The sequence below is a fragment of the Arvicanthis niloticus genome, chromosome 6 (assembly GCF_011762505.2).
Source record: "Arvicanthis niloticus isolate mArvNil1 chromosome 6, mArvNil1.pat.X, whole genome shotgun sequence".
Taxonomy (NCBI): domain Eukaryota; kingdom Metazoa; phylum Chordata; class Mammalia; order Rodentia; family Muridae; genus Arvicanthis; species Arvicanthis niloticus.
Genome location: NC_047663.1, coordinates 59,838,970 through 59,865,020, shown reverse-complemented (window position 1 = coordinate 59,865,020; position 26,051 = coordinate 59,838,970). Strand labels below are relative to the sequence as shown.

The 26,051-nt window shown below is 42.6% G+C and overlaps 1 protein-coding gene across 3 annotated transcripts in view; it reads right to left on the bottom strand.

The window, feature by feature from the left end:
• Prpsap2 (phosphoribosyl pyrophosphate synthetase associated protein 2) overlaps positions 1-22,830 on the bottom strand; it is a 33,416-nt gene extending 10,586 nt beyond the window's left edge. The window contains exons 1-8 of one of the 3 annotated variants that reach the window (XM_034506265.2): positions 22,672-22,822; positions 17,378-17,473; positions 16,997-17,147; positions 16,039-16,091; positions 13,792-13,858; positions 10,273-10,445; positions 7,781-7,896; positions 3,127-3,182 (exon numbers count right to left, since the gene is read on the bottom strand). In XM_034506265.2, coding sequence (XP_034362156.1) covers positions 3,127-3,182; positions 7,781-7,896; positions 10,273-10,445; positions 13,792-13,858; positions 16,039-16,091; positions 16,997-17,115 — 584 coding nt within the window. In that variant the 5' untranslated portion in view covers positions 17,116-17,147; positions 17,378-17,473; positions 22,672-22,822. Of the gene's footprint in view, positions 1-3,126; positions 3,183-7,780; positions 7,897-10,272; positions 10,446-13,791; positions 13,859-16,038; positions 16,092-16,996; positions 17,148-17,377; positions 17,474-22,671 lie in introns of those variants that run through there. The other 2 variants (XM_034506266.2, XM_076936684.1) reach the window with 2 other exon arrangements.
• Between the last annotated feature and the right edge of the window lie 3,221 nt (positions 22,831-26,051).

The window sequence follows — 26,051 nt, the reverse complement described above, 5'->3', positions numbered from 1 at the left end:
AGGCTTCAAAGCTGGGCAGTGGTGGCACACGCCTTTAATCCCAGCACTTGGGAGGCAGAAGCAGGCTGATTTCTGAGTTTGAGGACAGCCTGGTCTAGAGTTCCAGGACAGTCAGGACTACACAGAGAAACCCTGTCTTGAAAAAACAAAACAAAACAAAACACCCCCCAAAAATAAAAAACCCAAACAAACAAACAAAAAACCCAAAACAAAAAAACAAACAAACCAGGCTTCACTTACAAGCTTACAAAATTAGCTAAAGAGAAACAAAGAGGAAGGAGACTGACTATACTATACTGACTTATCAGTATCATCTCAGAACAGGGAGTGCATTTAAATGGTGGATAAAGAATAAGACTAGGAAACAGTTTCCTGGTAGGGGTGTGGGGCAGGGGGAGAGGCAGAAACCCCACAAAAGCAGCATTCCTGCTTGCTCCACAGTTGAGGTAATCACTCCAGGAAATCTATGCCCACTATGTCACTGTCAAGGAACACTTTTATAGACACAATGCCTTTTTCAGTAGAAAGGCACCTTAACTGTCCTGTGGTACTAAAACTTCCCAAGCACACCTAAGAAAGCCATCTACTATAGGCTTGGTTCTATAAAGAAACGAATTCACATTTTTCTTTTCTTTCTTTCTTTCTTTCTTTCTTTCTTTCTTTTTCTTTTTTTTAAAGATTTATTTATTTATTTCATTTGTATATACGAGTGCACTGTAGCTGTCTTCAGAGATACCAGAAGAGGGCATGGTATCCCATTACAGATGGTTGTGAGCCACCATGTAGTTGCTGGGAACTGAACTCAGGACCTCTGGAAGAGCAGTCAGTGCTTTTAACCGCTGAGCCATCTCTCCAACCCCTGAATTCACATTTCTAGGAAAAATATGAAGATTCCCTCACAGGAGCAAAACTGTGCCACCCAGTTAAACAGAAAAGGTGCTTTGTATGCATGTGTCTGGGTTCAGAGCAAAGGGATGAATTACAACAGGGAGAATATTTTAATACGAATTACCAAATACCCCAATATTTATGATTTGGCATTGTGGGCTAGGGTGTGGCTCAGTACTTTCTTAGCATGTTTGATGCTGACTTCCATTCCCAACACCAAAATAACAGCAGCAAAAACAAATTAAAAAGCTGACATCACTTTAGCTGGTAGCCACTGTCGCCAGTAGTCACTGGAGAGATGTCACACAACATACACAGATGAGACTCAAGGACATGGTGCTGAGTGAAGAAAGCTAGCCACAGGTCATATATTTGTGACAGCAAATCTAAAAAAGCAGACAGATATATGTGTCCACTTCTGCCCAGAGGCGGTACGGGGAAAAGGATGAGTACTTACTGGCTACAGGGTGATTTTCTATGATGATAAAGCCTTACAAGCAGCGACAAGTGGCAGTTGTACTTAACTGTAAATGCACTATAAAAATCATGGACTTTGGAAAGACTTCAGTCCTTCCAGACTCTCAAGGTCTAAATTGTGGATTTGACTTTTACCAGAGATTGAAAGCGTATAGAAAACCACTTGCCTCCATACTGAGACGGATACACTTTGCTTCTTGCCTTGTTTTAGCAAAAGGACAATACTACTTATTACAGTGTATTAGCAGTTATATAATCTAGAGATGATTTAAAGATCATAGGAGCAGGGATGGAGAGATGGCTCAGCAATAAAGACTATTTGCTGCTTTGGCAGAGAATCAGTTGCCAGCACTCATGAAAGCTCACAGCTACCTACAACTCTAGTTCCAGGGGCTCTGATATCTCTATTGACCTCCATGGGCACCAGGAATGCAAATGGTGGTAGTCATGTAGACAAAACACTCATACACATAAAATAAAATAAATCTGGGGAAAAAAAAAAGCCATAGGTAGAGAGTGGGGCATAGCAGCATAGGTCTTTAGTCCTAGCACTTGGAGGTAGAGGTAGGAGGATCTCTGTGAGTTGGAGGCCAGCCTGGTTTAAATAGAGACCCTGTCTCAAAAACAACATAACAACAAAAACCAAAAGAAGATTGGTGAATATGTATAAGTTACATGAAAAAATATGTCATCCTTCAATATTGACAGTCCCAGGACCTTTCATACCACTTTGTTTCTTGCCTTTTAGTAAAAGGACTACATTATTATGTTGTACTAGGAATTGCCAGTTACCCTTGGCAAAACCTGGCTTGCTCTATAGACTCTGAGCTAAACATCACCTTTACACACTTACACACACACACATACTTGCACACTCATGTGGCCTGCCAGCTGGATACATGCCTCTTAACAAGTCAATAAGCTCTTTGAATAGTAAACAAAGTAGGTTAAATAGAATTTTTAAAGTTTACCTTTACTGTGGGGCATGGTAGCACACACCTTTACTCTTAGCACTTGGGAGGCAGAGGCAGGTGGATCTCTGTGAGTCTGAGGCCAGCCCAGTCTACAAATTGAGTTCCAGAACAGCCAGGGCTACACACAAAGAAACCCTGTCTTGGAAAACAACAATGACAACAAAACCCAAAAGCACTTGTTTATTAATTTAACATAGGATGGAGGAGTATGGAGGTCAGAGAACAACTAATGGGAGTTGGCTCTCTTTCTATCATATGGTCTCAGGGATTAAACTCAGGTCAATCTTGGCAGCAAATGCCTTTACCCTCTGAGACATCTTTCTTTAAACAGGACTTTACTGACAGGTCTGGACTAACAGTGGACACAACTAGGTCAGTACTCCTCAGATGGGATGACTCTGGCTGGTTAAAAAATATGACTGGGGCTGGAGAGATGGCACAGCAGTTAAGAGTACACTGACTGATCTTCCAGAGGTCCTGAGTTTAATTCCTAGCAACCAATGGTGGCTCACAACCATCTGTAATGGGATCTGATGCCCTCTTCTGTCATGCAGGTGTATATGCAGATTGAGCACTCATATACATAAAATAAATCTTAAAAAAAAAAAAGAGAAAGAAATATGACTGCCAGTCATAAACTGAGAATAAAGAAAAAAGAACAAACTGAAATATCTACCTAACATTAGAGTTGACAGGATAATACTAAATTAAGCCATGGAAGACAAGTAAGGGAGATCAGGGGAACACTGCAGCCCAATCTATATAGTGGGGACACAGTCCCACCTACCTCTTGGCTGAGGCTGGAGACTTAGCCACGATGACTGCATTCCTATAATCTGGGATCTGTGACAGACAAGAGGCCTGGGATTACTACTTTATCTCTAAGGGGTATTCCATCAATCAACACACATGAATGTTCTAACAAATTCAAAATTATCATTTGACTTAAAGTTTCATTAAAAAAAAGGTTCAAAGTAAAATATTCCTTTGGAAAATAAAGATGAAAATGTTCTCAATGAGTATTTTTACCTATATAGGAAAACCCAGTAATGCAGCACAAGTGTTCTTTTAAACAGTTAGCAGAGAGAATGGAGATGTGGCTCAGTCCCTAAGCTGTTGGCTGTACAAGTGTGATGAGCTGAGCTTGCCCACTCCCTCACTCACATAAAAGCTGAATGTAGCAGCCTGTGTTTGTAACCCCAGCACTGGGAGTGGCGCTGGGGGGAGTTGGGGATGGGTATAAAAGGTGGGGTCAGGCAGATTTCTAAAGCACACTGGCCAGGCAATCTAGCTAATCAATGAACTCCATGTTCAGTGAGAGACCTCTAAAAGCAAGGAACAAAAAAAAAAATTAACAGACGCAAACCAGGTGTGATGGTATATGCTTGTAATCCCAATTGTCTAGGAGGCTGGTGTCAATCTGTTTCAATAAATAAAGACTTTTCATGAAGCCCACATCAAATGTAATTTCACAATAGAAAGATAGCCATTGAACCTGAATCCAACTTAATGTCATATTCTAAAATACTGTGGTTCAAACATGTGACGAGTACACTGCAGTCACTCCATGCTGAGGAAAGCCATTTGTGAAAGGACAATGAGCCTATTGCTCTTAATAAAAGGGCTTAAGAGCCCTTTAAACAAAGTGACAGTTGTGTTAGTACCTTAAATCCCAGAATTCAGTAGGCAGAGACAGGCAGACCTCCTTGAGTTGAGGACAGCCTGGTCTACACAATAAGACCTATCTCTGAACAAACAAACAAACAAACAAACAAACAAACTGCTTAAAAGAAAAACTAGGTAACTAGAACAAGGTGATGTGTTACATGTCTATAATCCCAGTAATCAGGAGGCAGAAACAGGAGAATCAGGATTTTAAGGCCAGTCTAGGTTACCTGAGACTGGCCCCTCAAGATAAGAAACAAACAAAACCAAGCAACTACATACTCATGCACTTTGGGAACTGCTTCACTGCTGAAAACTTGAGCACTCAGTGTCAATGATGATTAGGGTAGATGCCATCATTATTGTGTCCACATACACAGTAAGTGTCTTTCAGCAGAGAAGCAGCTTGCTGTTTCTGACTTCATCTTGGCAGGACTTTCAAACTATTCTTGAGACATAACCAATCCACCCAGTGCCAATGACCACTAAAGAACATTCCCACTGGTGTTTCCTCACGTGACACTGGCAATTAAAAAAAAAAAAAAAAAAAAAAAAAAAAACCAACCTTTAACTTTATGTATAAACTGTTTTTTCCTACACCTATGTCTATGCACCATGCTTATGCCTGGTACTGCAGAGCTCAGAAGAAACATCGGATCCCCCCAGAACTGGAGGTATAGACTGTAGTGAGGCACCTTGTGGATGCTGGGAACTGGTTCTCTAGAACAGGATGCAGTGCTCTTACCTGAGAACTCTCTCTAGTCCCAACTCGGTGAATCTTTCTTTTTTTGGGGGGTGGGGGGTGGGGGGTGGGTGGGGGGGCGGGGAATTCCGAGACAGGGTTTCTCTGTGTAGCCCTGGCTGTCCTGAAACTCACTCTGTAGACCAGGCTGGCCTCGAACTCAGAAATCTGCCTGCCTCTGCCTCCGAAGTGCTGGGATTAAAGGCATGCACCACCACTGCCTGGCAACACTGTGAATCTTAACACAGGTGGTTGTAGCATTCAAACAACCGCTAGATAACAAGTACCTAGTAAAGGAATAAAAATGATTATCCCTTCTCTCTCTAAGGAGAAGGGGAGGAAGCAATGTCAGGTGGAATTTTTAACTGTAAGACTGGGAAGAGAAGAGGGCAGGCTGACTGGGATGTAAAGTGAATAAAAAAACTTACACACACACACACACACACACACACACACACACACAGAGAGAGAGAGAGAGAGAGAGAGAGAGAGAGAGAGAGAGAGAGAGAGAGAGAGAGAGAGAGAGAGAGAGAGAGATTGGCTTGCATGTAGAGAAAAGATAAACCACCCAGTTTTCTCAGGCAAGAAACAAAAAAAGGAAGGAAAGGGGGGAAAAAAGGTACTCATTTGGTACCTTGTTTTAGCCAGAAGTTTTTCTGAACTGTTTCATGCACTTCTTTGCATCATCAAATAACATCACACCCTGCCAAGAGACATCATAACAGCCAACAAAGCCCTTAATAAAACCAAAGGACTCTAATAAAAACAGGCTCATTGTGTCTTCAGAGGGTAAAACAGGAAATCTTATAAATACGAAGCCCAAGGTTTGATGTGAAAGAACCAAGTAACCTAGGAGGAAGCTATTAGTCCAAACAAGCAGCGCAGTAGCTGGTCAACAGGAGAAAGGAGCTCTTGAGGAAATCTGGGAGGGGAGAGCCAATTTGCCCAGAACACCACTGTGTAAGTGTTCAGACCAAGACAAAAGCCAAGTGCAGTAACTCCAACCTGGCTTGCACAGTAAGTGCCAATCTCACAAAAACAAGAAGTTACAGTCAGGTACAATGTGAACACTCAGGAGGTTGAGGCAGGAGGATTACTTGATTCCCAGAGTTCAGAATCAGCTTGGGTAACAGAACAGAAGCCCATCTCAAAATAAATTGGTAAATAAAAAAATTGAATGAATAACTTGTCTGTCTGCCTATCTATCTATCTATCTATCTATCTATCTATCTATCTATCTATCTATCTATCTATCATCTATAGTTTTTCTTGTTTGTTTTTTGAGACAAGGTTTCTCTGTGTAGCCCTGGCTGTCCTGGAACTTGCTCTGTATACTAGACTGTACTCAAATTCACAGAGGTCAACCTGCTTCTGTTTCCCAAGTGCTGGGATAAAAGGTGTGCACCATCACTGCCCAGCATATTATTTGTAATTACTGGTTTTAATGTATCTTAAATATAAAACATACAGATATTCTACACATTTTTCTTTTCAAAAACATTTCTAAATCACTTCATTATGAATGGTTATGATGGTTATCTTGACTGTAAACCTAAGTGGATTTAGAATCATCACACCTTTGGGTATATCTACAAGAGTGTTTTCAGAAAGGTGTGACTAAGGAGGGCAGACTCACTCTGAATGAGCATGGGTGGCACTGATGGACTAGGTCCTGGACTGAACAGGAGAGACAAGCTGAGCAGCAGCATTCACCTCTCGGCTTCCTGACTAAGTGCTGTGTAAGAGAGGCTGCCTTGCGCGCCAGTCAACCATGACTTTCCCACTGGAACAGCACTCTAACTCTGTGGGTAACAACCCTTCCTTCTTCAGCTGCTTTTTTCAGATCCTTTTGTCACAGCAAACAAGGAAAGTAACTAATGCCATGCCTTTATTTGTTCACCAAACATGTCAAACCCTGCCAAAGAAAGGTGACAGCCAACCAGTCAGAACCACTGAAGACAAAAGGACCCAAAACCAGGCCCATGAGGAAGGCCTGGATTATCAACCAGAAAACATGCTTTAGAAATGTCCAAAGTGCTGCCCTTAAATACACCACCAAGAAATGAAGTTCTCTGGAAAAGTTACTGCAGAGAAACACTCCATGTGCTAACAACAGCTCCTAAAAGCAAACCACCAAAATGTGACATAAACCAAACATGAAAAAGGCTTCTGAATTAGCAGATCACAAATACTCATAAGACTAACACGTTCTGGAAATTTTTTGGGTAAGATCATGAAATAGAATCTGCCTCTGCATGGTCCAACAAAGGGTCAGCTTAAGTAAAAACAGTATTATTATAAAGAAAGAGACAGTCTTCCTTCAGAAATGAGCAAAAGAGGGCTGATGAAATGAGACACCAGGGGAAGACCAACAAAATGGATGAGAAATCTGAAAAAAATGGATGAAAAAGTCAGCAATAAGGAACTCATAAGGCAATAAGTATAAGGAGAGGGGTGAAGAAACAACGGCTCTGCAACTAGCATTCTTCCAGGGACGTGGATGCAATTTGCAGCACCACATGGAGGGGCTCACAACTCCATTTCTAGGGGAGCTGATGCCCACTTCTGGCCTCTATGGGCACCAGACACACACATGGTGCACATACCTCCATGCAAAAAAACCAGCCACACACATAAGCAAAATTCGGGGAAAAAATTGCTGAGTTAAAAAATAAAATAAAATAAAAATCTACAGCCGGGCAGTTGTGGTGTAACACGCCTTTAATCCCAGCACTTGGGAGGCAGAGGCAGGCGGATTTCTGAGTTTGAGGCCAGTCTGGTCTACAGAGTGAGTTCCAGAACAGCCAGGACTATACAGAGAAACCCTGTCTCGAAAAACTTAAAAAACAAAAAACAACAATAAAAAACCCCCAAAACCCCCCAAAAATCTATAGATATAAAATGTTAGAGACTTGTACTTATGAAGTTCTTTAAGCAGAATACATAAAATTTTGGTCTTTTAGAAAAAACTCAAAGAAATAGAAACTTATATCATCCCAGAATATTAACATAAAAAAATTAAGAGCTAGCTTACCTCTTCTTGAATATACTGTAATAGGAAGGGGGAGGCTCTTAAGTTATCCACTGGAATATTGAAGAAGCCCTGGATTTCCTTCTGGTGTAAATCCATAGTGATGAGATGAGTCAGACCTTCAAATATAAGCAAGTTTAACATGTCAACAGTACCACAGTACTCTAAGACACCTATATAACAATGACCAAGCAAACATTGTCCTATTATGAAAACCTGGCACCTCTGCTTATAATTTTAATATTATTAGATGTATGATTTTTACTTCCATTTGAAGATCAGAAGTAGGGGTGGAGAGATAGCTCAGCAAATAACTTGTAGAGGATGTAAGTCTGGTTGCCAGTACACATGTTAGGTAGCTCACAACCATCTGTAATTCCAGTTCCAAAGGCCGAGACCCTCTTTTGTCCTCTAGAAACCTACATTTATGTGCACATACCTACATGCACACACATAAACAAAAATAAGACCTTTGGCCAGGTCTTACTTTTGGCATGTGGTGGCACATGCCTTTAATCTCAGTACTCAGGAAGACAGAGGCAGGTAAATCTCTGAATTAGAGGCCAGCCTGGTCTACAGAGTGAATTCTAGGATAGCCAGGGATACACAGAGAAAACCTGTCTTGAAAAAAAACAAATGAACAAGCAAGTCCTGTAAGAGTCTTCTGGAGAAAGCTTCTAGAAGACTCAGTGAGTCAGCCTGTTTCCTCTGTCAAAGCTTGTTAGTGTTTCAAAGGGGTTCGGTGGTTAATAATGTCAACTTGACAGGATTTACAATCACCTAGAGATAAGTCTTGGAGACACATGTGAGTGATTAGCATCTAGCATGACTGTGAGGGTTATTTTGATTACACCGAGGCAAGAAGATTCATTATAAATGTGGATGACATCACACCCTGGGCTGGTGTCTTGGGCTGCATAAGGAGGAAGCTAGCTGAACCCAGCATTTGTCATTCCTTCCTTCCTGACTGCAAATGCAGTATGATGAGTTGCTTCAAGGTCCAGTTACCTTAGCTTCTATGAGATGGATTGTACCTCAAACTGTGAGTCAAAATAAAATTTCTCTCCCTCCAGTTGTGTTTGTCAGGTGTTCTGTCACATCAATAACATAAGTAACTAATATGGTTCTCCAGAGCTGAGGTTGCTAGAGTTTATATTTTTTAAAGCTGTGTTTTGTTTCTGCCTTCTTTGTAAAGCTACTTTGGAAATGTATTCTATAGTAAGTATCTGTAAGAAAGTTTCAGTCCTTTGTCTGCAGAAACTTCTGTGATGTATGTCTCCTTTAATCATGGACACTCACATTCAAGCACACACAGGAGACACCTGTTAAAGTATGTATAAACACATATCAAATTTTTAGGCTGTGGAATGAACAGCCAGCCTACAGAACAGGAGGAAAACCTTTGCTAGCTACATGTTAGGTAGGGAAGGTGTTATCCAGTATGTAAAGAAATGCACAAATTAAACACCAGACAAATGAAAAAACCAAAACCCCCAAAACCTAAACCCTCAAATTGCCAATCATTTGGTAGGTAAACGGACTGAACAAACAGTTCTCAAAAGACGTCATACAAATGGCCAACAAATATTTTCATGTGTTTGACATCTTGAGCCATCAGGGAAACATAAATTAAAACTACTTTGAGCTGGATGTGGTGAGAAATATTCTTTTAAGCTCTTCAACTGCTGTTTAAGGCCAGCATGGTCTACTTAGTGAGACCCTGTCTTAAAAAAAGAAAACAAACAAAAGAGCCCCTGCCCAACTACTTTGAGATTTCACCTCCCCCTAGTTAGGAATGGCAATCACCAAGAAAACAAATAACAATAATTGCTGTCAAGGACACGGGGAAAGAGAAATTCTATTGCTAGTAAGGTATAAACTTATGTAGTCACCATGAAAACTAATGTGGAGGCTTCTCACAAAATTAAAAAGAGAGAGCTACCAGAGGCTGAAGGAACTTAGGAGTTAAAGGCAGTAGCTGCTCCTCCACAGATACCCATGATCCAAAAACACTTAATGACAAGTTCCAAAAAGAAGTAATTGGCAAGTTTAAACCTCAGGTCACCAGGAATAATGTCACTAAGTCTTGTGATGCCCTTCTCTTCCCCTAGGACAGTGTACTGGTGCTGTATCTGCCACTTAGTTGGGGTATAAATTGTACCACTGCAGTTGTGGGGCTGGCACAGCAGGGTTTCAGGCAGCCAGCTGCTGAGTAACCAGCACATCTTTCTTGGAAAAGGAAGCCCATTGTATAAACTATCTGTTTCACTACTTGTACTTTCTTTAGACTTCTAGTCAAAATAATGCATTGAAATTTCTAAGGTCAAAAATAAATCTGCCACGGTGGTGTACAACTTTAGTCTCCTCGGGAGGCAGAGACAGGCAAATCTCTAAGTTTGAAGCCAGCCTGATCTAGGTAGTGAGTTTCAAGACAGCCAGGACAATAGACATAGACAGATCCTGTCTCAAACAAACAAACAATCTGTCATTCTTACCAGCTTTGCACATCATAGAAGCCAGCAATTTTGAGACGATGGAGCCCCTTTTTCTCATCTTGCATTGCTTGCTATAAGGGAAGTAGGGGATCACTCCGATGATGCTCTTGGCACATGAGGTCTTACATGCATATACCATGATCAGGAGCTCCATGATGGTGGTGTTCACATCCCTGAAACCCGTGGACAATGTCAGACATTTAGTATGTTACTTATGACTATGATAACACTTAAAGCATTAGACACAAAAAAGACAAATCCCTCTTCTCCCAGACCACCTTCAGTTCCTGACCAGATGCCCTCTGCTTTCTCACTGAAAGAGAGGATCAGAAGACAATTTTCCACACCACACGCACTCATTCATTTGTCTCCTCTTCCTCTTCGCCTCTCAGCCTCTGTAAATGCTGGCCACTCTTACAGTCCTATCGCTAGCCCAAGAGCCCCTTCAGAAAGTAATCTAACTAGCTGTTGCTAGGCGCTTCCATCTGAATGTTAAAACCTAACTAAAAGAACTGTTCTTCCTTGCAAATGCCTACATCATCAGAAAACTTGTGACCACTATCTCACTGGCCACACTGTTCCTCAGGCTACTCTGCATGCCTCCACTGGGCCTCCCCCTGGGGCCCTCAGTTTACACTCCAGACAGAGCAGCTTGTTCTTTAAAGTAAAAGTCTGTGCAAAGGCCCAAGGCCCTGAAATGATTCCTATTCTCATCCACAGCAGGGGCCAGCACTCAGGGCTGTACAGTGCCTCCCAGGCCCCTCTTTCACACTCTTCACCCTGACCTCAGCTCCACAAGCCTTCCTAGACGCTCACTGCTCCCCTTTTCACTGAGGCCTACCTTGTTTGCCCTCTCACTACCATCATCCCAACTCTCTCCCATTATTATTATTTTATTTTTTTAACGTTTGGCAGTGTTGAGGATTGAGTTTAGAGGCTCTTGAATACAAGACAACCAACCCTTCTACCAGTGAGTTACAGACCTAGCACTCCTTATTTTGTGTTATACGTCACACAGCACTTAGCACTTATCATTTTATGAAGTACCTGGTATCTTATCAAATTCTCTGTTTTGTTTGTTTGTTTTGCTTTCTCTGAAGAAGGTCTCACTATGCAGGGAGTGCCAACCTTTTGGCATTGTGACATGATACTGATGTCTGCAAATGTGTTGGGCCACAGATGCACAAAACCTGCAGGCTACAGGGCTAATATACCTTGTAGATGATACTAATTTGGAACTAATAATCCTTACCTCAGCCTCTGAGTTCTGGGATTGCAGGCATGTATCACCTTTTCTGGTTTATGTTCTCTGTGTATATTCCCTTACCAGATCATCAACTCTTCCAACCATGAAAGCATCTCACACATGTAATAAGATGCCAATTATTGAAAATATTCAACAAATACTGTTAATAATTGGATATCAACATTTGGATGAGAAGGTTCTATTACTACTGAACAAGCCTAATCCCAGATGAATTAAAGTAACTTCAGAAAAGCATTCTGTCAGAGGCAGGTGGATTTCTTAGTTCGAGGCCAGCCTGATCTACAGAGTGAGTTCCAGGACAGCCAGGGCTATACAGAGAAACCCTGTCTTGAAAAACAAAAAGAAGGGGAGAGGGGAGAGGGGAGAGGGGAGAGGGGAGAGGGGAGGGGGGAGAGGGGAGAGGGGAGAGGGGAGAGGGGAGAGGGGAAAGGAGGAGAGGGGAGAGGGGAAAGGAGGAGAGGGGAGAGGGGAGAGGGGAGAGGAGGAGAGAGAAGGAGAGGGGAGAGGGGAGAGGGGAGAGGGGAGAGGAGGAGAGAGAAGGAGAGAGGAGGAGAGAGGAGGAGAGAGGAGGAGAGAGGAGGAGAGAGGAGGAGGAGAGAGGAGAGAGGAGGAGGAGAGAGGAGAGAGGAGAGAGAGGAGAGAGGAGAGGAGGGGAGGGGAGGGAAGGAGAGGAGAGCATTCTGCGAGGAAGGGTAAGCAGGGGAACCTGCAATGAACAGAAAGTCATCCTGGGGCTAACAAACCAGGAGTACCAAACAAGCTTACTACCACTAACTCAGATAAGCAAATGGATGACAAGAAAATGTCAGTTAGTGAACAGAAAATTTCTTCATTTAAAATCTGTCTTGGGTTTTACTAGCTTAAACTAGTCGGTACTAAAATGAAGTAAGGGGTGGCAGTACAACTCAGTGGTACAATACTTCCCAACAATAGGAGACTCTGGGTCTGACCCTTACTACTGTTATTAATCCATTACCAAGTCAATCAACCAATACAAAGAAGTAGCAGCTGAATGTGACACCATCAAATCCTCAGTCTACTCCTTGGCATCTCAGAAAGAAGATCCTGATGTGCATGCAGTTTCTGCAAACCTAGTTAAGACAGAGCTCAATGTTCTATGTGGAGCCAAAAGACAGGATCAGCTGATAATAGTTCTGTCACAGAAACTAATCGCCAATACGATTCTAGATTGCTAGAAAAACGTAATAGAGTCTATTGTTAACAGCTTCTACTGTTTGTTACTTCCCTTCATCAACAATACAGAAGAGGGAGCTGGAGAGTTGGCTCAGTGGTTAAGATCATCTGTTACTCTTGCAGAAGATCAGGGTTTAGTCATAGCACCCAAGTGACACTGCACAACCATCTGTTACTCTGGTTCGAGAGGACCTAACATTCTTGTCTGGCCTCTGTAAGTATGCACGCATGTGGTACATGTACATACATACAGGCAAAATATTCATAAAATTAAATTAATGAACCTTTAAAAAAAGAGAGAGAGATGGCCAAGAACTGTCCCTGATTCCAGTTCCAAAGGACTTAGTATCCTCATTTAGTCTCCATAGGTACGAGAGATGCATACAGTACATTTATATACATGTGTGCAAAATACTCACACACACAGAATAAAAACAAATACATCTAAGAAAACAAAACAATACAGAAAAGGAGATGCAGTTCAGATGGTAGAGTTCTTCCCTAGCATGCACCAAGCCCTGGGTTAAATTCTCAGCACTGAGCATAGGGGCACACACCTGTAGTCAAGTGGAAACAGGAGAAACAGCAATTTGCCATTATTGGCTACATAGCAAGTTTGAGGCCAGAGATACACAAGACTCTGTCAAAGCAACCAACACCCAAAGCAATAAACACCCAAACAAATGACTCTAGAAAAGGGCAGGCACAGTGGCCCAGGAGGCTGAGGCAGAGATGTCTCTTGACACTAGGAACCCAGGGGTAGACTGGAAGCACAGCAAGAGCTTATCTCTTAGAACAAAGAATGGACTGAGGGAGAGAGGAGCAAAAGTCAGCAGTTTCACTAGAAAAGCAGCAAAGGGGGCTGCAGAGACAGCTCAGTGGTGAAGAGCACTGGTTCTCCTAGTGTCCATGTGTTCACAGTGCTGCTCTCTGGCTCAGGTTCCACTGGATCTAGAGGCTGCCATCTTGCCCGCCCATGAGAATGGTAGGGTTCTCCTGTGTGGCCTAGTCTTCAGACTCTAATAGGCATACTCAAGAGGCAGTGAGAAAGCACTTACTTTGAGATGGTTTGTATGATAAATACATCTTTTCCTCTCACAGACTCCTGGATTTGAACTCTTGTTTCTAAAGGGAAAAGGAGGGAAGATATAGTTCAAAATTTTAAAACATGTACCAAATGTGCATTAATTTCCAAACCTATAGAATACAAAAACCAGGACTACTATCAAACAACAGAATGCACTGACTTGAAGCATGTCACCACTAATCATGCTTTTGAATCAAATTCAGGCCTCTCCCCTCACATTTAATTTAGTGTCTGCTGTGCCACTGAGTACAGCCTAGAAATGATGTGTTCAGTCATGCAACCAGCATCAACTAAGAATGGAGGCATAAAGGTAGTATGCTGTGGGATAAAAGAAGACTGGTGACTATCCCTGCTGTTAAACATCTGTAACTAGCAACAAGTGACAAATCCAGGATGGAACACTCCATAGGGTAGGTCAACAGAAAGGAAAAGGGCAGGGTGGGGTATGATTCTACATCAAAAGAGAAACCATGTCACCTTCTGGCCATTGTGATGCTTGTCTAGAACTTTAATACTCAAGAAGCTGAGACAGGAGGATAGAAGAGTTAGAAGCTAGCCTGGGCTACAAAGTAAAACTCTGATTCATAAAACACCAAACAAAAGCAAATCAAAAAATTTTTTTAAAAATTAAAAAAAAACCAATCACTTGAGGCTAGGAATCATGTAAAACTAGCAACAGCAAAAAGCTTTCAAAAATCATAATTATAGCTAATTTCTTGAAATGTGACTAAAGTATTCTATTTATGTGCAAGAACTTATATGTCATAGACGTGGCCAGGTATCTAGGGATTGTGTATGGATGTCTGCACCTTACTTTGAAATGCAACACATTTAGATAGCAAAACACCAAGCCTATATGGTAAACATCAATATAGCCAGTCATGGTACTATTCTCTCAATTAGTTCATGTTTGAAAGTTTTCATTAAAAAAGTTTGCAAGCCGGAGATGTAGCTCAGTAGTAGAATGCTTTAGCGGGCTCTGTGCTCTGTGGTGATGGCCACTTTTATACCAGCATTCAGGAGGTTAAGGCAAGAGTATCTTAAGTTTGAGGCTAACCTGGGCTACATTCTGAGTTCAAGGGCAGCTTGGGCTATGTAGTAAGGCATTGATTCTAAACTAACAAAGTCATTAGAAAAAAAAATGATGTGCTTACAAAGGAATGAGGTGTGATGCTACAAATGAACTTTAGAGACAAGAGATTTGGATTTAAATCCTGGTACTCATGGGACCTTGAATCTAACCCTGACCCAGGTTTTCTGTATCTACAAACAGTAATGAATATAGAAGTTAGTTCCTCTGCAATAAACAAATGACTTTCTATCCATTACTCTGGAGCCTGGGAGTGAACAAGCCTGCTCATAGCCCAACTCCTCCCACAGCTCTCCCTCATCCAGTCTCCCTGAAAAGAACCTCCCCAGATTTCAATCACACTTTGCCCTGTAGCAACCATCTTAGAAAAACTAAAAGGAAACAGCTTTTTAAGGTTTAACTACTAGACAAATTCCTGTGGTGAAAGGACAAGATGAATGGGTATTTACTGAGAGCCTACTCTGTGTCAAAAGATGTCAAGTACAGAGATTGTCCCATTTATTACTGCCCAAGAACAGAGTAAGATTCTCATGTCCATATAAGCTGCAACTACCCAGCTACAATAATTTCACCAAGAATACCCACCACTCTAAAGAAGCACCAAAGATTAAATAACATTTTCTTACAACTATTTCCTAGCAACATTTTAAGGAATCAACCTGAGGCCTTAGAGGAAATAAAGAATAACCAGCTGGGGTTAGAGGTACAGTTCAGTAGATAGGCATGCATGAGGTCCTGGGTGCAATATTGCAGTACATACGAGCATGGGTGTGTATGTAGTCCTGGGCATGCCCATATACCTACAGACTAAAAGTGTAGACACATAGGACTTATGTTACCTACAGCAAAATGATCTCAACCAACAGGTAAGCTGAGGAGCTAGTTATACTTACGCAGTGTTTACTGAATGAGACCCAAGAACCATCAACCAAAGCTCCACATGTGATTTGCACCAGGGATATTTCTATACGGTATTAGTAATCACACTCCTTCACCTTGCCTCCCTGACTTCCTGCTTTCAGAACTGACTAGATGACTGAATCTGTCTGACAGTCAAGAATAACTTGATGACCCATTACACCACATTCTGCAAGAAGATCCACAATACATATGTCCAAGGAAGCTCACCTCTGTTAGGTTCCTGGTAAACCTGCACTTTGCCCATCTCCACCCCCAGCCGCCTAGAGAAGAGAAAGGGGGAAAAGCTGAGAAGGCAACAAGAATAGACCCAACATCTTTACTATTAAAGATGACTTATAAGTTGACAAAGATAAAAGTCATTCTAATTATGAAATAAAGTAACTATTATACCATATCTGTTTGTTGTCTACCCTGGACCTCCACCCCATGACTAGCCAAGGCCCACACAATCTGTCCCTCCTGCTTCACAGGCCATCTCCCTAGTACTCCGTGCTCTACTGCCCGCATTCCCTATGGGCACCAGCCTCCCTACCACAGTAACAGCCCTTGTAACCTGTTGCTCCCTCTGCAGAGAGGGGTTGGCCCTGCCCCAGCCTTCATTGGATGGCTTATTTGAGTCTCTCAGTTCTTAGATATCCCTTGGTTTCAAGGTGCCTGAGCACCTGAGCTAGGACAGACCATTAGACTCATCCTTATGCACTCATTGCCTTCTTCCTGGCATTTGTTACCACCTAAAACCACTTAGCTGGTTATCTTAAGCTCGCTTCTTCTGGCTCCCACACTAAAATGTAAATTACATGAAAAAAAAAAGCTTTTGACTGGCCTGCTCAGCATTAACTCACAATACTCATATCAAGGTTTTATGCACCATAGGGACTTGGTATGTGTTTAATCAGTTTCTTAAAATTACACTAAACTATAAGCTATAAACCATCCTCATATACTGCCCATCCCTATTTGCTAGACTCCAAAAATGTATCTGCAGTTGTAACTACCACACTCCTGGGAGTTGTGGTTACTCAAACACTATAGCACTGAGCATATTCAGATGACATGCAGGTTAGCTATACCTGCTTCTGATCTTGAGAATCACTGCTAGTTTGATTATCATACTTAAATACCACACATATTGACTATGAATTTGAATGGTAAAACTGGAACTCACTCAGCAATTTTCTTTGAAAGCTCCATACATGATGAATTGGAATTTGCTGAAAACAACACGAGGCCTCCTTTGGTTATGTTCATCTTGGTTTCTAATTCAGGAGGCGCCACACAAAACATCAAAACCTTCTTGGTTTTCCAATTCTTAGAGCCTACAAGAAAAGAGTATAGATAAAGGACCAATGTATATAAAATATACCTGAGTAGATTTTGTTTTTAAACAAAGAATAATATCAGCAAAAGGGAAATAGTTGCCATCATAACGGTGGCTCTTAGGGGAGAGACAGTACGGGCAAATACAACCCTTGGGTTTTAAGATTGCAAATGGCACCACACAACTCCATTACTTTTCATATTCACTAGAAATAAATAATAAACTTACAAGAAAGGCGGAGCTGAAGAGCTCAGTGTTTTACTGTTTGCTGCTTAAAGTCAATTATGGACAACCTCCTGTTATTCTCTGACAACAAAATTCCTCCTGGATTAACACAGAAAAATGGCAGAGCCATTAGCAAGGACATGGACTAGATGATCCTTAAACAAAGAATAAATGGCCCAGATCCTTCTATGACACCTGATCCCCACACCCCCACCTTGCAGCTGCTCTGGGCCACATCTAAAATGCATCTTGTCAGTGCTGGAGGTGGCTCTGTGCTTTAGAGCACCTGGTCAGGGCACACCTTTAATTCTAGTACTCAGGAGGCAGAAGCAGGAGGATCTCTGTGAGTCCAAGGCCAGCCTGGTCTACATAGTGAGTTCCAGGATAGCCAGAACTACAGTAGAGACCCTGTCTCAAAAACAAAACAAAACAAAAACATAAAAAAAATTTCAGACTGGAGAGATGGCTCAGTGATTAAGAACACCATCTGCTCTTCCAGATGTCCTGAGTTCAAGTCCCAGGAACCATATGGTGGCTCACAATCATTTGTAATGAGATTTGATGGCCTCTTCTAGTGTGTCTAAAGAGAGCAACAGTGTACTCACATACATAAAATAAAAAATTTAAAAAAAAAAAAAAAGGTTAAAAAAATTCAACTTGTTATATTCCTTCCCTTCAACTGGGACAAGGCTGACTAGATGATAACCTTGGAGGAAGTGGTCCTCAAGGGACAAACAAGAGTAGGGCCTGGCCTCTCTGGGCTAAGAAGCCTCCTCTCACAGGGTGAGTGCTAGATTGGGTGGAAGATGTGACTATCCAAGTACACACATCCTTCTGTCCTCTCTGTGTTCACTCAGCTTGGCTAGCTCTCAGGAGGCTGATTTGGCTATGTTTTGTTTTTAGTGTTTTTTTTTTTTTTTCATGAAAACTAAAATTATTTGTTATACCCCAAACAAATACATGTTCCTAGTAAAACCTGAGACATCACTGCTAAGGCTGACTTTGCCAGCTCTGCCCTGGCTCTTCCAGGACTCCTCCTCTGGCAATTAGGGTTCTTTCACTTTACAAACACACTGCTTCAGGCCTTTCCCAAACATTCAGACACTGAACTTTATTAAAAAACAAACAAACAAACAAAAAACCCACATTCAATGTTTCTAGCTCAAAAAAGTATCACTGTGACTATCTGTAAGTTGTTTGTTCAAACAACTTGAGTTACATGACAAGCTATTCTATTCTATACCTGCTGCCTCACCTTTCATAATGTGGCTGTGTTGTGGTCAGTGGATCATCATCTAAGACAGGCTTCATGCATACATACAGTGGGATCACCTGGTCCTAGGTAGCTAGGTGCAGTTCCCCCACAGGCTAGGAGAGCACATTTGTAGCAGGGCAGCCTTTAAGGGGTATTCTAAATGGGAAGCCCAGGGTTCCAACACAGGCTAGTAAGTCACAAACAAATGTCTGCATGGCCAAACAACTAATGTTGGCAAGGAGTCCACTGGTGCACACTGTGAAAAGTGGCTGTGGACCAGGAAGGAGTCCACAGATAATACTCAGTCAAGCCCAGTCCTCCCAAAGCCTGGACCATTTCAATACCATTTCTAGATATAGTAAGCACAGCAAAAAGCCCGAAATTTATCCCGTTCTGTCTATAACAAGTATTTCAATCCTGGCTTTCAGAGAATGTGGCTTAGCTTCAAAAAATGGCGAGAAGGTTCTGGGCACTTGCTGCTCTTGCAGAGGACCCACTCTGGGCTTGCGGTAACCAGAGCAGTTCACAACAGTCTTGGTTATTTACTAAATTCAGTAAAATGCCCGGGGTGGCCACTTCTTTACACCCCCTAAACTTCAAGTAAAAAGCTCCTAAATAACGAGAGACCCTGAGAGGACCTGGGGCAGCATAAAGCATTATGGGGTAGGAAGCGCTCTTACAGCACTTCAGCCTCTCTCTGCTGGGTCTACAGGATTCCAGTGCCTAGGACTGGAGCCCTCATCTCTGAGGCCCATCACACCAATTTCTACCTTAGAACTGGTCTTCCTCTCCTTGCAGCCTGTGGTTCTTTCCTTGAAAATTTAAAGGAAACATTCTACTCTTCACTCAACAGCCCAGCCTCTCTTTACCATGTACTCCTCCAGCACATCTCCTGAAGCCTTTCCTTTTGTGGTTCAAATGAACGTAGCAATCTGCCTGGTTTCTAAAGCTGAATCCAGAGTAATAGCTTGTTAAGTCAAACTATGACATAAGGGTTGGAGTGTAGCTTTAACAGTAAGAGGCTTGCCTAGCCAGAGGCATGCCTTGGGTTCCATGCCAAATCCTAATGCATGCCCACCCTTTAAGAGCAGAGGCAGGCAGGGCACACACCTAGAAAGGGTATCAGATCACTGTGACTGCCCAACTCACAAGCTGTTCGCCTCTAAGAGCTGCCTCTAGTTTCACTCCCCCCACTTAGAAATCCCAACAGTGTCTTTGTTTTTTGAGACAGGGATTCTCTACGTAGCCCTGGCTGGCCTGGAACTCACTATGAAGACAAGGCTGGCTTCAGATTCAGATATCCACCTGCCTCCCAAACACTGAGATTAAAGGTATACATGTGCCACCAAGACCACCCTCCCACTTGGTGTGCTACTTATCAGACTAAGAATCACTAGCTGGTTGTGTTCATGAGCACAAAGTTCCCCTGTGAAATGGAGAGTACAGAGACTGTCCCCACTCTCCCCTCATGTGCTGTAACTGCTTTTGTGTTAACCTAAACTTACTCTAGACTATGAAAATTATTTATGCATAGGTGAAAACACATCTTTTCCAGCCTTTTGAAGAACAAATTACATTCATCTCTCTGAATGAGACAACCTGTCAGGTCCTATGAGTGGAGAGGTCTCCACACTGAAGATCACTTATTTTAGTTGGATTTACCACCACTGTATTTCAACATTCATACTAGAGAAGATGAAGCCACATAGTTTGTGCTGTTTCCTCTCTAAAGCATCCACTGTATAGCCAGCCCTTCTAAAGATGGCTAGAGGAAGATAGCTGTGGGCTTACATCACAACAGGCCTGAGCCACAGCCTAGACCTATATACCTCCCAGACAATAAAGACAGAGGCTTGGAAACAGACAGCTTCTCCACCAAAATGGAAGGTCCAGGCAGCACAGGCTCAACTAGTGTATGCTGAACAAAGCCTCACTTCAGGTACAACAGTTCACAAACAGAATTGAAAGTCATTTGTTAGTAAAAAGGGTACAGGAGTTACTTTCATTAACTCACTCCTGGAAAATCTGCCTCAGTGGTAGAGCATTTGCCTGTCATGCACAGGGCCTGGGCTCCAACTCCAGCATGGGAAAAAAAGCTGGCCTTGATGATATGGATTAGAAGTGTACCTTAGTGAAAACTGGGTGCTTTGTGCTGCAGGCCTGGGTTTAATCACCAACACTAAAAATAAAAAGTACAGGCAGGTGGTGTTGGCACCTTTAATCCTATCACTTGGGAGGCAGAGGCAGGTGGACACAGAGAAACCCCCATCTCCAAAATAAAATAAAATAATTGAAAAACTGCAGGGCACCGGGCAGTGGTGGTACATGCCTTTAATCCCAGCACTTGGGAGACAGAGGCAGGTGGATTTCTGAGTTCGAGGCCAGCCTGGTCTACAGAGTAAGTTCCAGGACAGCCAGAGCTACACAGAGAAACTCTGTCTCGAAAATCAAAAAAAAAAAAAAAAAGAAAGAAAGAAAGAAAGAAAGACTGACTGACTGCAGGGCAGAGCTAAAGCTACATTACTCTTCCATATTCTGTGGTTACTGGCATTTTGCTTTCTTATGGTTAATGATGTTCTGAGAGTTTTGAGGTGGCTTTTTTTTTTTTTTTTTTGTGGCAACTTGGGAGAAGCAGGAAATCGATCTAAAACTATTTTAAATTTGGAGAAGTAACTGTTTTAATTTTATTCATTTAATGTGTATGGGTGTTTTGTCTGCACAGCATGTGTGCCTGGGACCACATGCTGGTCTTTGAGACCAGCAGAGGGTGTTAGATCCTGTGGGTCTGGCATTAGAGGTGGTTGTAGGCTGCCATGTGTGTGTGTGTGCTGGAACTCACCCAGTCCTGAACAACTAGTACTCTTAACCAGCCAGTTCTCCAGCTCCCACACCTGGGGAAGCAGTTTTAATAGAAAAACAGGTTTGTCATTACTTTCCAGACTTTTTAACAAAGTCATACTAGGTAAAAGCTTCTCCTCAGCCTCCTCCTCACAACAATGGCCCCTAAAGGACAGAGTGAGTATTGCAGTCTGATTTGTAATACAGTTCCTTGCATACAACAATAGGTTGCACGCGACTCTCAGTCACACAGAACATGACTTAGCAACTTGATAAACTACAGAATTAGAATCAGACAAATACCCAGATTTTGAAATGTCTATTGCAAACATACCTTATTCAGAAAAAAGATACATATTAAACGCCAAAGAAGGAATACAGAACTATGTTTTGGTGTTGTCAATTCTTGGAGTTAATCCCAAGTATAGAACTATATGGTCAATAATGGTAAATGCAATTATTAGAAAAAAGAAAAGAAAAGACTCTGTAGCACTGTTTGCCCGGAACTCGCTCTGCAGACCATGCTAGTCAGCCTTGAACTCAAGATCTTTCCACCTGCCTCTGGGATTAAGGGGTGTGCCACCAAGCCCCACAAACTCTAAGATTATTTAAGAGCAGAAACATTGGCTATGTGTTAAACCTCAGAGTAGCTAATGAATATAATGTGCATATCTATGCAAAAATTGGGTAATAATGATACAAACCACAGCAGTTAAAGGACAAGAAAGGTTTCCTACAGTGGGGCTCAGTAGCATGCGTCATTTTTATTTGTGCATTGAAATTGTTAAGCACTAGGGCATGAGATGGGTCAATGGCAGGCCGCTCGCATTGCTTTACCATGCGTTCGACCCCGGCACCACGAGAAAAAACAAAAAGAAATCATAAAACATTAGAACTCACACTTCCTCAGGCCTCAAAGCTACTGGGTTCAGTATTTTCGTATCCCACCCAAATTGTGCCAATAGCATAATAAAGAAAATAAATCCTTATCAACAATGTAACAGATTGAGGAAAAGATTTTCGTGCAGAGTATCTCATGCCGCTCATCCTACGTCTGAATGGAGCCCAATCATCCACTAAGGCCGGTAGAGGCGAACACGGGGCCCCGGGCTCGCCCCGGAGCAAGAAGGGCCACGGCTCCCGCCCGGCACCGCGCGGGCTCGCGGGGCCCGCCGTCCGCCCGCCGTGGCTCCCGCCGGCCTACCTGGTCCCGACCCCAGCCCGGCCCGCCGCAGCCTCGGCTGCCGAAGGAAGAGAGCTCAGAGCTCCGCACCGCGTCTTACAGCAAAATGGCGACTCCAAGCGCGAGAAAGTCGTCCGAGACTCGAGGCCGGGGGCGGGGCCTGAGGGCAACTGACTGGAGTGGGCGAGGCCGTCGAGGGGCGTGGTCGGGAGGGAGAGGGGCGGGGCAGAAGGTGGGGTAAGAGAAGGTGGAGTAAGAGAAGGCGGTGCATTTGATGCTGTGGGCGGGAGAATGTTGTGTGGGTGTGGTCAGACTCGAGGCAAGGGGGGAAGAATTAGAGTGGGCGTGGTCAGAAGTGTGGTTGAAATTCATAGATTCTGGCTGGGTTCAAGTCTTTACTGTCCTGCAAGCTTGAGCAAGTCACCTTTTTGGGCCGATTTCCTCTTCTGAGAAAGAGATGACAGCAGTACCCCCATCTCCTGGGGCTGGAAAGAGTGAGTGAGAAATCTGCGAACCTCTCAGCGTGGTTCTTGGCATCCAGCAGTTATCATATAATTACTCTCTTTGTTGTCCCTTTCTTCTTTTCGATGCTTAAGAGTACATACTGCTTTTCTGGAGGAGCTGACTTTGGTTCCCAGAACCAATGTAAGGCAACTCACAACTGCCTGTAATTCTAGCTCCAAGAGGATCTGATGTCTCTGGCCTCCTCAGGCACCTGCACTCACAGCATACACATAAACATAAACACATACAAATAATTAAAAATTCTAAAAATTGTTGTTTTAAAATTTTTGTAGCTCTGGGTGACCTGGAACTCACAGAGATGCATCTGTCTCTGCTTCCTGAGTGTTAGGATTAAAAGTGAGGCCATCATTCCTAGCAAATTGGTTGCTATTGATATATATTTATTATTGAATTATTACTGAATTATTTATACCTTGAAATATGATAGCCTTTACTATTTATAACATAACAAACATGCCAGGTTATCAAGGCATTTATTACGTATTTATGTATTATATTAATATATATTAACGGTGACTTTCAGAAATGGGGTAAGACTTATCTCCATTTAATTGCTGTGGGAACTCAGCTTCCAATGGCAAAGCAATGGACAGGCGCCACCTACAGTGCCTTGCTCTGTGTGTACACTTAAGGGTTTTCATCCACTGCAATTCCAGTTCACAAATGAGACATGCAGACAGACATTTATTGGAAGATGCACAGATGCCTAGAATTAATTATCAGAAGGCTGAGGATGGTTAGAATTCACAAGAGGGCATGTGGGTAGTTAGAATTCATGGGAAGTGTGCATAAAAACTGAAAAGAAGCTGTGTCTGGCTGACTGATTAGAGTTTCAGTCCTGTGGGGGAGATTGGGATATTGCAGGTTCAGAGGCTAGTTTACCTTTTCTTGGATTAGTTCTGGCCCTCTGGACCAGCCATTTCTTGCCCACTTCTGTGTAGGAGCCAACATCTTTTGACTAATAGAAACAAACCTTTTGGAATCTATTAACCTATCTGATGGCATTCTTAGCTTTTGGATTGGTGGGAGGAGTGGTTGGCTAAGTTAAGAGAAGCCTCCCCCATCTGGCTGTGCCCACCTCTCTGATGCACCCACTTCTTTTAGTGTACGTACCATTCTGGTGTACCCACCTCACAGATGCACCCAACAATGCATTTTGAACTTCACTTAATAACTTTCTTTTTTCTGTAAAACTGTTTATAAAAAGTTCACGAACCCATTTCTACATTGGAACTCAGAATTTAGAGAAACCCAAATCTCAGTGCCTGGGCCATGGTCACTCAAATGGCTCCAGAAGAGACTACACTACCTCTTATTCTTCTTAAGACAAAAGCTCAGGTTTTTTTGTTTGTTTGTATGTATGTGTGTTTGTGTGTGTTTGTGTGTGTATATATGTGTGTGTGTGTACACAAGGCAGAGGAGTAGAGTAGCCATCAGGTCTCTACTGCTTAACATGTTATCTTACAGGCAAAGAATATAAGTGTTTTGAACTCTGAATTCTAAATTAGGTGAAGGTGGTGCTTCACAGGTGAATTTGTTTAATATCCTTCCTTTGCCTGACAATTTTCCGGAGACATGTCTCTTATAAGGTTTGTAAGATCACATTTGCAGGACTACACTGATGTCTCTTCTACAGAACTCTTTTGAAGTTTTACTTAAATGTATTACTTAGTTAAACATTCATTGATTTTAGATCATTTTTAACTATTGAGATTATGGTGTAATTTACATCTCCCTCCTCCCTCCAGACCCTATGCACTCTGCCACGCTCTCTTCCCACTTATCTCTTCTTGTGTCTCAATTGTCCTTACATGTGTGAAGTGGAAACCTAAGGGTTCTTTGGAAAGTCCATTGGATGGTGTTTTGCTGGGGCAAACATGTGGAGAAACAATTTGTTAAAGTGGACACAGGTGTGAAAGGCTAAGGTAGACTCCTGAAGTAAATGTTTCACTTGAAGCAGACACAGGAGAGAGGATGTTCTGCTGAAGCAAGCACGTGAAAGGACATGAGGATTCTTTGCTAACAATATGAATATATGGGTCCGCCTTGCGTTGTGTAGTTACGCTCCATTTGTTGGGATACCATAGGGAGAAAGTGTGCTGCAGTTTGTTGCCAAAACTCAGGCTGATTGGATGCACGTGCTGAGGCAAGACCTGTGCAAGGCACATGGAAGACATGGGATGTTTGGAGGGCATAAATTGGACTCCATGGAGTGAGGGAGACAGAGTTTGGCTTACTGGTGCAGCTAGCTGTGCAACACTTCTGGGGCTTGAGTCTTTGCTGATCTAACAGGAAGCTAACTTCCCTGAAAGAGGCACAGCTGAGAACTTCTCCCGGGTGTTCCTCTTGGTCCCTTCTGCTGACTAGAGCCGAGGCTGTCTCTGCTAGGCCATGTCACTGCTGTTGCTAACCTGACTCTACCGAACTGAACTGCTGGTGGATCTGTAAGGTGTTTCCAAGTGGATTGAGCTGCTGCTGCTGACCTGTGAACTGAACTGCAGATTTCCAGACAACACCGACGAGAGTTGCTCCAAAAAACCTTTCTAAACAGGTCCACTTACCACCCCACTCATATCCTTTCTTGTCCACTAAATTTACTTTTATACTGTATTTTAAATATAATTTTGTATATGAAACAAAGTTTCATGGTGTAAAAATTTCCACTTGTGGTATCCTCTCTGTGGGTAGTGGGCTACAAGGAAGGTTAAAGCATTTAAGAACCACCATTAAAAATAAGATTTGAAGCAGGGCAGTGGTGGTGCATGCCTTTAATCCCAGCACTTGGGAGGCAGAGGCAGGCAGATTTCTGAGTTCGAGGCCAGCCTGGTCTATAGAGTTCCAGGACAGCCAGGGCTATACAGAGAAACCCTGTCTCA